The sequence below is a fragment of the Hordeum vulgare genome, chromosome 4H (assembly GCF_904849725.1).
Source record: "Hordeum vulgare subsp. vulgare chromosome 4H, MorexV3_pseudomolecules_assembly, whole genome shotgun sequence".
In the NCBI taxonomy this organism is placed as follows: Eukaryota; Viridiplantae; Streptophyta; class Magnoliopsida; order Poales; family Poaceae; genus Hordeum; species Hordeum vulgare.
The window spans coordinates 577230123-577246015 of NC_058521.1; the positions used below are offsets into that span (position 1 = coordinate 577230123).

Sequence of the window (15893 nt, forward strand, 5' to 3'; positions counted from 1 at the left end):
ATAGTCAGTGTCTTCTGATTATGAACAAAGTGTTGTTGCTTGATAACTGGATCACGTCATTAGGAGAATCACGTGATGGACTAGACCCAAACTAATAGACGTAGCATGTTGATCGTGTCATTTTGTTGCTACTGTTTTCTGCGTGTCAAGTATTTATTCCTATGACCATGAGATCATATAACTCACTGACACCGGAGGAATGCTTTGTGTGTATCAAACATCGCAACGTGACTGGGTGACTATAAAGATGATCTACATGTATCTCCGAAGGTGTTAGTTGAGTTAGTATGGATCAAGACTGGGATTTGTCACTCCGTGTGACGGAGAGGTATCTTGGGGCCCACTCGGTAATACAACATCACACACAAGCCTTGCAAGCAATGTAACTTAGTGTAAGTTGTGGGATCTTGTATTACGGAACGAGTAAAGAGACTTGCCGGTAAACGAGATTGAAATAGGTATGCAGATACCGACGATCGAATCTCGGGCAAGTAACATACCGAAGGACAAAGGGAATGACATACGGGATTATATGAATCCTTGGCACTGAGGTTCAGACGATAAGATCTTCGTAGAATATGTAGGATCCAATATGGGCATCCAGGTCCCGCTATTGGATATTGACCGAGGAGTCTCTCGGGTCATGTCTACATAGTTCTCGAACCCGCAGGGTCTGCACACTTAAGGTTCGACGTTGTTTTATGCGTATTTGAGTTATGTGGTTGGTTACCGAATGTTGTTCGGAGTCCCGGATGAGATCACGGACGTCACGAGGGTTTTCGGAATGGTCCAGAAACGAAGATTGGTATATAGGATGACCTCATTTGATTACCGGAAGGTTTTCGGAGTTACCGGGAATGTACCGGGAATGACGAATGGGTTCCGGGAGTTCACCGGGGGGGGGGGCAACCCATCCCGGGGAAGCCCATAGGCCATGAGGGTGGTGCACCAGCCCTTAGTGGGCTGGTGGGACAGCCCAAAAGGGCCCTATGCGCCTAGGAAAGAAAATCAAAGAGAAAAAAAAAGAGGAGGTGGGAAGGGAAGGAAGGACTCCCACCCACCAAACCAAGTCCAACTCGGTTTGGGGGGGGGGAGCCTTCCCCCTTGGACTCGGCCGACCCCCTTGGGGCTCCTTGAGCCCCAAGGCAAGGTCCCCTCCCTCCCACCTATATATACGGAGGTTTTAGGGCTGATTTGAGACGACTTTTCCACGGCAGCCCGACCACATACCTCCACGGTTTTTCCTCTAGATCGCGTTTCTGCGGAGCTCGGGCGGAGCCCTGCTGAGACAAGGTCATCACCAACCTCCGGAGCGCCGTCACGCTGTCGGAGAACTCTTCTACCTCTCCGTCTCTCTTGCTGGATCAAGAAGGCCGAGATCATCGTCGAGCTGTACGTGTGCTGAACGCGGAGGTGCCGTCCGTTCGGTACTAGATCGTGGGACTGATCGCGGGATTGTTCGCGGGGCGGATCGAGGGACGTGAGGACGTTCCACTACATCAACCGCGTTCACTAACGCTTCTGCTGTACGATCTACAAGGGTACGTAGATCACTCATCCCCTCTCGTAGATGGACATCATCATGATAGGTCTTCGTGCGCGTTGGAAATTTTTTGTTTCCCATGCGACGTTCCCCAACAGGTTGAGTTAAAGTAGCTCGTTATCTAACCAATTTAATCGAGTTTTTTCCCTACTGGACTCGCGCCCCTTTTCATTAATTTTGTAACTGACGGAAATACATCAGCGTGATCCAGCATTCAAGGTATTGGTTAAGCTAAGCATAAAGTAACTAAAGATATTTAGCAACAGCTAAAGGAGACCGAAAAGGAAGGGAGCGAGGTGGAGCATCGCTAGAAAACCCATTGAGAGTATCCTGAAATGAGTCATTCGCCATGGGACGAAAACCCACTGTGAGTATCCTAAAATGAGTCCATGGAACGAAAACCCGATAACACCTCACGAGCAAACCCAAAAGTGTGACATGTGGCTACTACCTCTAAGGCAGCATAGGAGCCAACATACCACAAGTCTAAAAGATGACTACATGAGACCAATGGGCATCTAACCCTAGTAGAAGCAACAAAATATGGATTCAAATATACTGTAGAAGTCTAGTCGGAGCGGATTCCTGTACCATCACCCAGTAGACGTCTTCCACGGATGTGTAACCTGTCAGCCAAACCTGCAGCAACCTGTGCCAATCTCTTCGCATCTGCCTGAAATTCCGACTTGTCACCTCCTTTCAGTGGGCCTCCCCCGATACAACATGAAAGAACAAGCAGTTAAGATAACCTTCAAAGGAGAGTAAATGATATGCTTCTCAAAGGTGACTTTGTTACGGGTACACCTAAACACCCGAGCAAACGGCCGCGATAACCATCATGAAAAAAAATCATTGTCATTGGAAAATAACTTGTATAACCAAGCCCAACATTGTCACAAGTACCGGGGGACAACAAGATGCCCCCATAGTTAAACCCAGGACCCCGAGACTGTTCGAGCGAGGGGACAACCAAAGAAAAGAGAAGATTAGCAGTTTCTACATCCGAACAAAACGAACAAGTAGGACTCCCAGTTTCTCTGGCGCGTAGGGATGGCATTTCGAAGGAGTTGACATAAGAAGATTTTAATCCTCGGTCAATCGAGTTGGATCGCAAGTTGCACCGCACGTGTCGTCGAGTTTAAGTTCCGATTTGAACTCGTTTATAATGACGAGCGGGGTTCGTTGTCCAAGCAAGTTAAACCGAGGCAGGTCGACTCGGCTCCAATTCCAAGTCCACCCATCCGACTCCATCGTCGTGCCCACGGAGTACACGGACGTAGCGTACCCATGTGTCATGTAACCCCCGTTTCTTAGTCGTTTTCACCACAGAATGAATCGTCGTGGACGGTGCGGCGCAACGCAACGACCCGCCCACAGCGCGGGTTGGGGCACCGCCGTGGCTCCGTGTGGCGTACATAGCCATGCTGTCTAGCAGTGCCTTTGGAAAGCTCGGCGTCTCCGTGTTTCTTCTGCCATCGTCTCGGGCCGCGATCCCGCGGGGCCACCCACCCCCAACCCAACCAAAAGGGCCGTCGCCACTTCCTCTCTTCTTCACTCCCAGTCAGTCCAGTGCGGTCGTAAAAAGCTGCCTCTGCGCTGACGGTGCGGAGGGAGCAGCAGCAGGGCAGGACCATGGCCGGAAAGGCGAACAGCAAGAGGACACGGCGCAAACGCCGCCCGCGCGTGAGGCTGCGGCCTGCGGGCGATGATGGCCGGGTGATCTTTGATTTTTCAATCAAACAAACAAACGCGACAGCCCTTCCTTCCTTCCTTGTTGTCGCATCGTCGTCCCGCGCAGCGCGTCGCGTGCGTGCTTCAGTCGCGCGGCAAAGCATCATCGTGATGGAAAAACGTGATCACTTGTCTCACGCCGGCGTGTACATCGTGGCGCCATACTCCTAGTCGAGAGCTACGTGCGTGCGTGCGTGCGTACAAACGAGGGTGCTACTCTACAAACTACTCCCTCTCTCTCAAAATAACCATCTCAACTTTATACTAGCTCTAATATAAATTTGTACTAAAGTTAAGACACTCATTTTGGGACGGAGGGGGTACAATTCAGCAGGGTGAGCGCGAGGTAAGGTGTCTTCTTCGGGGGAAAGGGAAGGCGTACGTACACCGGTACACGAATCCAATCAGCCAAATACGGCATTTCCCTCCTCCTACAAATCAGCTGGTGAGCGCGTCCGTACGCACATTGCAAATAGGCATCACATCAATAGTACTGCTCTTTTGTACTCCCTCCGTCCCAAAATAACTGTCTTAACTTTATACTAGCTCTAGTATAAAATTGTACTAAGCTTAAGACACTTATTTTGGGACGGAGGGAGTACAGCACATCTGAGAAATGAGAATGAGAGCACTACAATTCCGTTTCCTTCAGGCGGGGAGAGCAGTATGTCAGTACAAAATTTAACCACGTCTTTACATGCGTTTACAGGGATAGGTACAGCGTGTTGCAAAAAAAAAAAAGAAGACCTCCAGCCTCTGCATGTGAGCAAGCATGCATCCATTTTATTAATTATTTATAAAGACCTTACAAAGTAATACATCATTAAGATTGAAGCCATCTTCCAAACAACATATGTCGCTACTTCTATACAGTTGATGAAGGGATGCTGATAGTCTGGGTCTAATACCAAACGGACCTCGCAACCAAACCTAACATCTAAGACCTGATGCCCCAACAAAGCCACCTGTCGGGTATGGGGCACTCACCGGTCCGGCGCAAACTCAGAGGTCGCCACCGCCAACTGCCATCAATCCATCTTCAGGATTGTACTGACGCATCGACCTTGCCCGGTCTAGTTGCCGTCGACGCCATCACGGCGCCAGACAGCGTCGCTCTCCTGCGCGAGTCCATCCTCGCACATCAGACGCCTAATCAACAGGGCGCCACGCCATCGAGATCCGTCGCCTTCAATGTGCAGGATGAAGCACCGCTCCACCGAAGAAAACATCCACCGGTCCCCTGAATCCGTGTACACCTCCAAGAATGACGCCCCAAGGAAGAGACGACACAAGCGCGCCGTCGTCTTCTGATCTATCGATCTAGGGTTTTCCCCGGAGGTAGCAGATAGTGTTCTAGAACTTCTCCTCGGCGATGCCTTCAAGAAAGGAAACGACGCCGTAGAGCGTCGCCATCGCCGGCCTTGGCATCTAGCCAAGAGCAGGTTTTCATTCAGATCTGTTCGAAGAACTCCATCCAGCTTCTTGTGCACGGGTCGCCGCCTTCTCTGCTGGAGACTAGATCAAAGGATCCAGCCTCCGCCGCCTGAACGGTCGAAGCACCATCACGGTGCCAAAGCAGTCCGACACTGACTGGACTGCGAGTGGGAAGACATAGACTGCAAAGGTAACACCTTCAAGAAGGTAACAACGCGTAGGCGCCGTCGTCACCCGGCACGGCCGAAGTCGGATCACGAATTTCACCGGAATGGATCACGGTTAAATGTTAGAGTGGATTAGCCCCATGATTTACATGCCAACATCAGTGTGATGTTCATAAAAATCATTTTAATTTTATTTTTTTGAATTGTACTCTCCCATCGCATTTTGTGATGCTGCCACGGCGAGCTTTCTCTTTCATGGAGCTGCCACTGCCACCTTTGGATTCACCTCGGAGCGATCCTGCTCCTCCGGGCGCCGTTAATCCAACAACCAACCCCTCCCCTCGCTGTCTCCCCCCTCCCTCTCCTATCCGCTACGATACAAAAGCTCAAGAACCCACGCACGCGCGCACCCCCACCCACCCCACCCCACCACGCCTCGCTCGCTCGCTCGCTCTGCCCCCTCCCTCCCTCCCCACGCAGCGCCGGTGGGGCACGGCCTCCGGCGACCGGACGCCACCGCCGCACCGCTCCACACTGCCGAACCGGTACGCACGCCCGGCCCTCGCCCTCCGCGCCTCTCCGCTCGCCTCGCTGGCTCCTCCTCCCTCGCGCGCTTGATCCGGCCGGCACCTCCGCGGGCTCGCCCCTCGCCGTCGCGGAATTGCGGCGGAATTGGCGCCAAGGAGGGTGGGACGGGATCTCGCCGTCCCGCCGCCCCCCCCTTTTCGTTTCGTCCTCCTTTTTTCCTGCCTTTTCCGCGCTGTTGCTCCTACTATTCCCGGCCACGAGCAGCAGGGCACACCCGCAGGCCGCACGGCCTCCTCGGCGTTCGAATTATCTTCCCCTCTCCCTCTCGGCTTTAGCTCCGGCGCCAGCTTTTAATCCGCACGAAATCTCCATTTCCGCGGCCTCTGTTTGCTCGCCTGCTTTTCAATGTTTTTTTCTTCTCCTTTCTTTGCCTGCCGCGGTATCTCGTAGTACAATTTCCTGACTTTTTTTTTTTTCACTTCTGCTGCTCTTCTTCTTCTTCTTCTTCTCCAGGCGCTGGCCGTAGTCTGTCCGGAGACGATTTTCGCTGCAGCTACCTGTTGCCGCCGCTGCTGCTGGTGCTGGTGGCGGTGGGTTGGGGGAATAAAGAAATGATCAACCTGTTCGACTTGAGCGCTGGAGCCAGCGCCAGGGTCGCCACCAGAGATGGTAACGACAGGCAACGACCCACCCAGCTGACCATGATTTTTCCGGATACGTGATTTGATTAACTCTGCGATGATTTTTCGCGGGGAAGAGAAAACCTCTTGTATGATTGTTCTTCGGTTAGTGGAAGGTGTGTGAACTGGGTGTCCTAATTATGGATCTCCTCCTCCTTCCTGGCAGGTTCTCCGGTCAGAGGAACGCAGTCGGACCGCAAGGAGTACGCTGATCTCAAGACGGTAAGCACATATTTTGACGTTGGCAACCGTGTGTTCATGTTGAGTGTCAACTGTCAAATCTCAACTTTTTACAGTCTGCTTATCACTGGATGATCCGTGTGGCGCAGGTGACTGGCAGCATGGGGAGGAGCTCGTCCGACAGATCCGCCGGCGGTACGCCCATGAAGACGCTGATAGCGCAGGAGATGGCAAAGGAGGGGGACACAAATCAGAAGAACACTAACGTCATAGCAAGGCTGATGGGTCTTGACCAAGGTGTGGCCTTTCCCAAGCCTGTCCAACCTTCCAGCAGGAGGAGATCTCCAGAGGGACATTTATCAAGCACGATGGCAAGGGTCAACAACCAAATGTCATTCGACAAGCATGCAGGCTCTGTTGAAAATGTGGAATATAAGGATGTCTACGAGGTGGGATACCAGCCACAAAGGTGCGAGCACTTGAGCAATGATTCTTCACAGAGAGGGAGGCCACATGAAGATCATGACCAGAAAAGAATGGATCTCGTTCGGCAGAAGTTTGTCGAAGCAAAGCAGCTGGCATCACATGAGAATCTTCTCCAATCGAAAGAATTCCATGATGCTCTGGAGACTTTGAATTCAAACAGGGACTTGTTTCTCAAGTTTCTCGAGGAACCCAACTCGCTCTTTGCAAAGCAATCTGGTGAATTCCATTCTGCGCCAACATCACCACAGAGGAAGCAAATAACCGTGTTGAAGCCTGCCAAATCGGTGGAGCTGAAGAGCGAGAATGCACTTAAAAGGCAGCAAAACCATGCAGTTCATGGGAGTAGAACAGAGAAAAGCAATCTTCATAGGAAGCCCAATGCTGGTCATGCCAAAGCAGAAAGGTGTCCACAGCACACCCGGATAGTGGTCTTAAAACCTACCTCCGCAATCACCTCAGCAGAGCAGTTTCAACAAAATGGTCATGGTAACTCTGATGATTCTGATACTCCTGTTGTATCAAGGCATGTAAGTGATGAGATACACTGGTCAGCACACGGCATGTGTCACCAGCATGATGAGACGCAGGGTAGCATACAGTCAAATATGGTCGGGCGAGATAGATCATATTATGATCGCGCTGAAGAAGGACGCAGTAGCTTCAGTGGCTCGGAGCTTGGAAGTCCAACATCCTGCCATTCATGGGATTACATCTACCGGTTTAGCAATCCTTATTTTGGCTCATCCTTAAGCCATGCTTCTTGTTCTCCTGAGGCGCATGTAGCTAGGGAGGGTAAGAAGCATGCTTCTGATAGGTGGCCAAGGGCATCTTCCAATGAGATTATCCGAGAAAAGGTGCCGATGCGAAGGAGCTTGAGCACGCTTGGTGAAATGCTTGCCATGTCTGATATGAAGAAAGAAGATGTTGTTGATCAGGTGGTCCCTAATGCCAGCAGCCAGTTGTGTGGCAACGAACCAAGAGTCGCTGTGCCATCTAATTGTTCTGTTGATGGTGCAGAAGGGGAAAACTCCAATAAGAAAATTTCAAGGTCAAAATCTGTTCCAGTCTCTTCATCAGCCTTTGACAGCCTGCGTTTAGATGCTAGATCTTCAGATTCTCAACATAGAGAAGCCACAACCCCGAAGGAGGCGGCCAAGCCTAGGAATGGGAAGTCATCTCTCAAGGGAAAGATTTCAAGCTTCTTCTCAATGCGTAGGAAAGCCGGAAAAGAGAAGCCTATCACATCTCCCTCGGGTAGCCTGAATGGCAGAGTTCCTGTGGACAGTGATGTAGTAGTTGGTGTATCACGGTCAGCCTGTACTGGCCTACAAGACGATGTTGCTTCAGAGAATTTAGAAGATAAGTATCAGTATGCAACAATAGTACTTCCGGTCAAGGAATCAGAGGCACTTTCTTCTTCTAAGGTACAACACTTACTTTTCTACATTTTTGTTTACCTAGATGTAAATGCAGCTTTTTTAACACATAAAAGTGGTAGATTTGTTTAACTTGGACGGATAATTTTGCAGGCTCTAATTTCTCTTGAGAAAGCACACTCATTTGAGATTCAGAATTCACACTTTGATGAGCCCAGTCCTACATCAGTTCTCGATGCGTTGTTTGAGGATAGGAATGAAAAGTCTGCCAGTTCATCAGAAAGTGCAATTACCGCTAAACAAGGTAACACATTGCTATGTATGTCTCTCGTGTAATAATTTTCTGGCAATCTGGCATGTTAACTGTTCTGCTTCATGACTAACCATTATAGACATAAAAGGCTATAGTGGTAGGGTAGTAAGTACCAATAAAGTGTACTTAATCTTTGTGGGCAGGCCATAAAAGATAATAAGTATAATTAACTTTTGTGCTTCATAATTAACCATTATTGGCACCAGTCTAGGCTTTTATTGTGGACACAAAATTAGGATATAGCAGTAAGTAGCCATGATGTGTACTTAATAATCTTTTTCGGCTAGGTCACAGTAGATACTAATAATAGCCCCTTCTCTGAATCTCAACATTTATCTTGCTTGCAGAACCTTTATCAAGATGTCTTCCGATCGGATCGGTCGCGCGGACGTTATCATGGGACGATTCCTCCTCCGAAGAGGCCGCGCCGTGCTCTAGCAAAGAAGAAGACTCCCACGAGCAAGAGCAGTACGAATTCGTCGAGAAGATCCTATCTTCCGCGGGCCTTTGCAGCGTGACAACCAGCGACGTGTTCGCCCGGTGGCATTCGCTCGATAGCCCTCTGGCGCCGAACGTGCCTGACCAGTTCCTGGAGCGCAAGGTGGAGGACGCCAAGCGCAGAGAGCGGCGGTCGGGCCAGAGGCTCCTCATCGACTCCGTGAACGCCGCGCTCCTAGACATCGGCCAGAGCACGCTCTGGAGCGCGTACCCTTGCGCCGGGCCGGTTGCCAACGTGTCGCGGCGGGACGAGCCGGTGGCCGACGCGGCATGGAGGCTGGTGAAAGGCTGGCTGTCCGACGACGAGGCGAGCAACAACGGGCTGCCGGGCAACGTGGGCGTCGCGGCGGACCGTGTCGTCGGCGAGGAGATCGAGGGCAGGGGGTGGTCCGAAATGCTGCGGCTGGAGGTGGACGACATGACCAAGCAGATATGCGGGGATGTCCTGGGCGAGGTCGTTGAGGAGGCGCTTTCGGAATTCCCCCGGGTACCGTTGATGGATGCTCCTTGAATTCTTCTGCCCTGCTCGCTCGTGGTGTCCACCGGTGGCTTTTATTTTCCGATCTGGTGGAGACCGTTTGCTGAGGCCCCGGCGCTCGGCTCCTTGCGTGTGTGTGTGTGTGTGTGTATACTCCGTCCGTAGTCCCCCTCTTGACTGTTGTCCTGTCTGCTCCAGTCAAGTGTGCGTGCGTGCGTGCCCACTCCCTCTCTCTGTCACGCCACATGCCGTCACAGTTGATACGTACATTCTATTCTACACTAATAATGATCATGAAATGAATGAGCGAGTGAATGAATGAATACAGCTGCGTTTCAGCATCCCTGGCCACGCGTTTGCAGTATCATCTTGTGTAAAAACAGAAGAGAAATTGAGACGTTGAAGTATATTGCCCGTCCCTCGATCAGTTTGGACTTTTGAAGAAATTGGCTGATGCATTCGGTCAGTTTGAACTTTTGAAGCAATTGGCTGGTAGATGATGACAGTTCTGAGAACTCTGTGAACTGCAGGTTCCAAGAGAAAGATGGGCTTATCTCACTAGCTCCCAAACAAGTGGTACCGTATTAGCATAATGCTAACGAGTGCTACCGCCAGCCCGCCAGCAGTACTGTTAAGTGTTAACTGTTGAATGGTCCATGTGCTCCCTTCCTTGAGAGCCTACAACAGTCCAAGGCACCAACATTTGTTCCGGTTTGTTTACTGGTCACCTTGTCCTCCCTCCACCCACTGACTCAACTTGCACCTGCACTGAATCTGAGGAGGCGAGTTAAAAATAGGCATGCAGGCACCAAAGTGCATTGACATTCCTGGGGAATAACAGCTTTTTCTTGTTCCTGGGGTGGTGATGATGGGCATCCCCGACTTCTTTTGTGGATCCAACGCCAAAGTGCTCATCCTCCCAAGATGTGCTCGTTAATACTCATTGATATACTACTCTAATTACTACTAGTACGAGTTGTACTGATGACTTTAACTTGTTTGTGTGTGTGTGTGCCAGCTTTGCAGCTGCAGATGTTGATGCAGTGGTGGTCCATTGAGACGAAGATGAACTGCAGCGATGATCTGTCTGTCTCCGGCCGGTCGCTGGGCCTCCTGACCTCGCGGTCCATCCATCCGTTCCATGATCCATCCATGCATGATGAAGAGGAAGCCACAGACAGAGCTCCATTCCTTCATTGCCCGTCAACTTGCCTGCATCTTTTAGGTGCAACAAGCCGGCAACTAACCACGCATCATTAGTGCCGCAGCGCGTGGTTACCAGTCCCTCTTCCGGTGCTGCAGAAATAATCGCAGCCTGTTGGTTTCGATGACTACGGCCTGTTTGTTTGAAAAGTCCTAAGACTTTTTTTAGTCCGAACTAAAAAAAATCTCTAGTCACTATCCGTTTCTTTTTAAGGACTAAACATGAACTAGAGGTCATTAAATGATATGCAAAAAGACCATGTTACTCCTAGTAATATACTAGAAGTTATTAAATGACATGCTAAAAGTAGGGCCACTGTTGGAAAACGTGTTAAAAAAGTTCCAAAAAGTCCCTCCCATAGAAACTTCTTTCTTTAGTCCCAAATACCATTTTAGTCCCTAAAAGTCCATCCTGTTTCTTTCGCATGATCGCCACACCAAAAAATCCCTGAAAAAAAACATCCCCTAGGACGCGTCCTCTCTGTCAGCCATTCAGTCGGTCGGTCCGCCTGTGCCGCCCTTGCAACGTGCAGCCCGTTTGTTTTTTCTTCCCTGGATAGAAAAAAAAGGTTACTTGCTTTGGCAGGTTCGACTCGGTTACTTGCCTTGATCTCAAGGCACCTCCCCCGCTAATTAACTGGCTTGCGCTTGTCTTCTATATGCAGGGACCTAAAAGCATCTGCAATTACATATAATAGCAAATATGATTCATTAAACGTCCGTAAATGTGTTAGGTTAATGACCAAATGTATTTTTTATTTGTTTGTCCATACTGTCATTTTCCTTTTTTTTTAATATGCTCGGTTATTTATACGTGATTGACAAAGAGTAAGAAAGATAGAAAAACACGAATAAAGAAAAAAATAGTTTAAAATAGGGTCGTGTCGTACGTAGCGAACTGACCACACGAGCTCAGATGCTTTCACGAGCCCGCGTATCCTTTCTATATTTGGGATGAGTGTGAGAATTCACGGACAGTTCGAACATATATAAATGATATGAATGATCCGGTTGAATTTTTTTTTCTTTCTTTCTTTTATTCGACCACTTATTGAACGTGTTCGCAGACATATAAGAAATTATTTGAGACGTTTGGTTGTATATCTCTAACCCTGTGATCTATCGGTTCTTGGAAGCAGCTCGCGTGGCCTGTTGTTTTCGATGGCTACTATCGTCTCCCCCGATGTGCACCCTTCCTCCCCATTAGCATGTGTGGCAGAGCAACGAAAACAGGCAGATGGCGAGCCTGGAGATCATGTCGAGATGATCTTCGACTTAACTTTGCATTTATAACCGCATTCATTAGAGTAAATGTTAAAAACATTTACAATCGAACATTTTAAATCTTTTTTAAATGTTCGGACAGATCACCCGGTCATTGTTCGGTCAAGAAAATGCGACCTAACGGGTCTCTCTAACCGACTTCAAATGTCCAGGTTGATCGACACCTTTAATTTTCAGCCCAAATATGAGACGGATATGGGAAGCCCAAGCACGGTCGCCACGTCGCCCTAACGGTTTGGGCCCATGCGGACTCACCGGGAAACCCGACGGTCCGCTCCGGCTTCCCGCCCTTATCCATAGTCGGCTATTTAAGCCGGCCGGCTTCCCCCAGCCCTAGCACATCCACCTCCTCGCTTCTGTCGCGTCATTCGAGTCTGTCAGCCATGCCCCCACGCCGTCGGCACTACACAATCCAGCACCGTTCTGGCTCCTTGAGCAGGTCCGAATCCGGAGGAAGGCAGGGCTACCTTTGGATCTGGAGGAGGATTTCTAGGAGGTGAAGGACGAAGAGGAGGAGTAGCTGGGGGTGGATGAGGAGGAGGAGCAGGAGCTGACGGAGGAGGCGCTGCCGCTAGCTATGACGAGGACCAACAGGAGCCGGCGAGGGAGGCGCCGTCGCTAGCTGTGTGAGAGGAGAAGCAGGAGCCAACACAGGAGGCGCCTCTGCTGAATGTGGGGAGGGGGGGAGGCGCTGGTTAGCATGGATTCGTGGTTCGAGCAGTTCGCCATCCTGAACTCCATCCGCTCGGAGGCACCTGCGGAGGCCAGATGGCTTCATCGACAGCAGATGGAGGCGGCACGGGCGGCTCGAGCCATCTTCGACGACAACGATGAGTAGTATAGTACTACGTAGTACGTGGTCTTTTCATTTTGCATGCTTGTGTATGAAAATAGGGGATGAAATATGAGATACGTGGATATGGAGAGGAAATTTACGGCATGACCGGTTAGTGTCTGCGGATGCGTTCGGACACGTTCGTGAACGTTTAAAGCGTCGAATTTGCAAGATGCTGCTGTAGATGTTCTTAAATTTTCTTCTGATACTTATCCAGACAAGCCAGAAAATATGATGACATATATCTCCGTTTATATAGAAAAGAATATGTCGTTTAGTTCGTAGGATAAGTATTTTTTCATTTGGTCCGAGCTTATATTTTTCTTCTTTAAAATGTGAAGAGATAGCCGACCTTATAAACCAAAGGACTCACAAGGAAAAAGAATCTAAAAGAATCTTATCCTATAGTTTTCCTACGTGATAATTCATGTAAACAAAAAGAAAAACTAAAGCATTTTACTGATGCAGAGACCGGAGCAAAGCCTTTTTTGGCAAAAAAGCAGACGGCATTGCTATTTGTACTGTAGCACGTATAATTGCGTAATCGCAGTATTGGGAAGGAATTGGAGACGTCCCCGTGTATTTCGTGCTATGACGAGAGAGCAAAACGACACTTGCGTACATGCTGCTAGACTTGACGCGGTTGCGAGTAGAGGACGTGCATAGTTAAGTTTCCAGCCGTTGGGTCATGCATGCATGCATGCCACTCCCGTGAAGCGGCTTAATGGATCACTTTAATGCATGATGACCAATGATTCATGCGTGGACGCATACGTACGTACCAGTACCACTACTGCCATACGTACGTCGATGCATACGCGGTTCTTTACCGTAGTATACTTCCTACTATGTACTGCCCATGCGCTTGCTGAACGAAAAGGACTGCCGTTCCGTGTGTCCGGGGAGCAAAGCCACATGGGTTGGCAAATATTCGTCTTTTAACCTTTTTGTTGAACTAAGTCAAGACCTGATGCTGGTTTGTAAAAAAATTGGGACTTAACATTTTCTTACCATCAAGAACCGTAATGATAGAGTATAACAATCTACCGTTAAGATTTTTGATGAAAAAAAGGAACACGTCGTGCGGTGCATCCATATCACCACAGGTGCTGTCGGTAGCGTATGCAACCATACCGTCAAGACGTCTGACGATAGGATGCGTGCGTGCAGACTTAGGATTTTTTACGATAGGTGTGTAACCCTACCGCAAAAGAGCTTGACAGTAGGTTGTTATACCCTATCGTCATGATATCTGACGATACGAAAATAATCAAATTTCAAAAAAATTACAAACCAGGATCAGATCTCGATTTGGTTGAGCAAAAAAACCAAAACACGAAATTTAGCCAAGACTTGGAAAGCTCTTCCCCTCACCCATGTACCCCGTACATGTGCGTAGGTACAGTACTCCTATCGCCTGTGGCCCTGTGGTCCTCGCCTTCTTCTTATTCGGGTGGGCTACTGAACTTGTCGACCGTTTTGCTTTGCCCCGCGACGTATCGTGCTCGGCTGTTCTCGGCGACGGCAGCGTCTCCCCCCGTACGTGTTGTCCCGTCCTCCGTCTGCACCTGCACGCCGTTGGGTTGGATACTTGGATTCCAGGCAGACGTTGTTGGATGTTGGATCGCCGTACGCGCTGCGGCCGTTGCGCGGGTCTCGCTCCGGGCTGGACCTGGCCCCCGACCGGATCTGCACAGCACAGCACGAGCGAAACCCGGCCGCATCGACCGGCACAGAGGAATTAACCTCGATCGCGTTTCCCTTTCCCAGTTTCATTTTTTCTGTAAGAAAAGTTTTCAATCTACTACATTAAAAATACATTAAAAAGTATGATAATACATTAAAAATAATAAAAATTACGTACAGATTCAAAGACCCTTGGGGACAACTTGGTCAGTTTGGCGTGGCCGCGACCGAGAGCGAGCGTTACTGTGTCGGCTGGGCGAGGACAGGCGCGAGCGTTACGACGACCTGTCGGCTGTAGCGGATGTTCATCGATCGATGATGGCCAAATGATGGGCGCACGCACGCTACGGGACACTTGATTAGCTGCTCGTGTCGCGATCCGATGGCAACGTATGTACTCTCTCCTATCCTAGCTCCCGTGCATTGTCCATACGCTCGTGTCCATGCTTGCACCGCACGCCGTTGAAGATTACGTCTTGTTCATACGCGTCGGCACCGGCCGGCCGGTCGTCTTCTCCTCCTCCTCCTCCTTGAGACGAGCGATCGTCGATACGGTTTTGGCCGGCAGGGGGGCGCGCTGGACCGATGGATCCCGGCCCGTACGTGCAATGCATCCTTGTGCGTGTGTCGGTCTCTCTCCCTTCGGATTCGGGATGAACCTTCCCCCGACCGGATCTGCAGGGGCGAGCGAAAGCCGCATCGACGGGCAGCTGAGCAATTACTGGGCCGCTTGCAGGTGGAGTTAACGAGCTGGGACGACGGTCGTACGTCCTACGTAGCGCGTACACCTGAGCTTGGTAGTCCCGGCGACAAAATAATGCATGCATATGGAGACCTAAGCTGTTTTGTGCCAGCGAACGCGTGCTTAACTAGGAACATACCAGAGCGAGTAGGTGGTAACTGTTGTAGAATGAATGCAAAGAGAGACAAATGAATAGTTCAAATGATCCATTAGTTTCATTGCAATGTGGGAGACCCACTTATATACGAGATGAAGGGGTGTATTGGGAAGACAACTTTTCCCAAACAGACACCTCCTTGGAGGCATCCCTCCCATACAATTAATCACATGTATTATTTCTCAACACTCCCCCTTGATCAATTCATTATCTATATATTGCAAACTGAAAACTCCTCCAAAAACCCTGTGGGAAAAATTGAGGAGAAACCTTATAATAATATGCCATCGAAAACTCCTTTAAAACCCAGTGAGAAAAATATAAGGAGAAACCAATATGGCATACATCCGCACTTGTATTTATATTGTCTCGTTAAAAACCTTATATGAGAAACCATCTTGAAAAACTCATAAAGGAAAAAAGAGTACAATACGAATGATCTGAAGATCACCAACAGGTTATAACTTGGGACTTTACCCCCCCTTAATTTCGCAAACATCAATGTTGTCTCATACCAATTCCACGAATGCGATTCTGGAATATAAACGTTGGTAGAAACATTGTGAACCTCA

The 15893-nt window shown here is 49.5% G+C and overlaps 1 protein-coding gene across 2 annotated transcripts; it reads left to right on the forward strand.

Moving 5' to 3' along the window:
* Positions 1-5290: 5290 nt before the first annotated feature.
* LOC123449683 lies at positions 5291-9755 on the forward strand. 2 transcript variants are annotated; one of them, XM_045126982.1, is made up of 6 exons: positions 5291-5420; positions 5917-6072; positions 6250-6305; positions 6413-8173; positions 8279-8429; positions 8786-9755. In XM_045126982.1, exons 2-6 carry the CDS (start codon positions 6015-6017, stop codon positions 9445-9447), a joined length of 2688 nt encoding a protein of 895 aa, XP_044982917.1. In that variant the 5' UTR covers positions 5291-5420; positions 5917-6014; the 3' UTR covers positions 9448-9755. The 2 variants fall into 2 exon arrangements, with proteins under 2 accessions (XP_044982917.1, XP_044982918.1); XM_045126983.1 differs by lacking the exon at positions 5291-5420 and having other exon boundaries at positions 6027-6082.
* The last annotated feature ends 6138 nt before the right edge of the window (positions 9756-15893 follow it).

Excerpts from the sequence above, each read along its gene's own strand:
- LOC123449683 (XM_045126982.1), top strand. The coding sequence starts at position 6,015 with ATGATCAACCTGTTCGACTTGAGCGCTGGAGCCAGCGCCAGGGTCGCC. Across the intron at positions 6,073-6,249 it reads CAGGGTCGCCACCAGAGATG|GTTCTCCGGTCAGAGGAACG; the intron begins GTAACGACAGGC and ends CCTTCCTGGCAG. Across the intron at positions 8,174-8,278 it reads AGGCACTTTCTTCTTCTAAG|GCTCTAATTTCTCTTGAGAA; the intron begins GTACAACACTTA and ends ATAATTTTGCAG.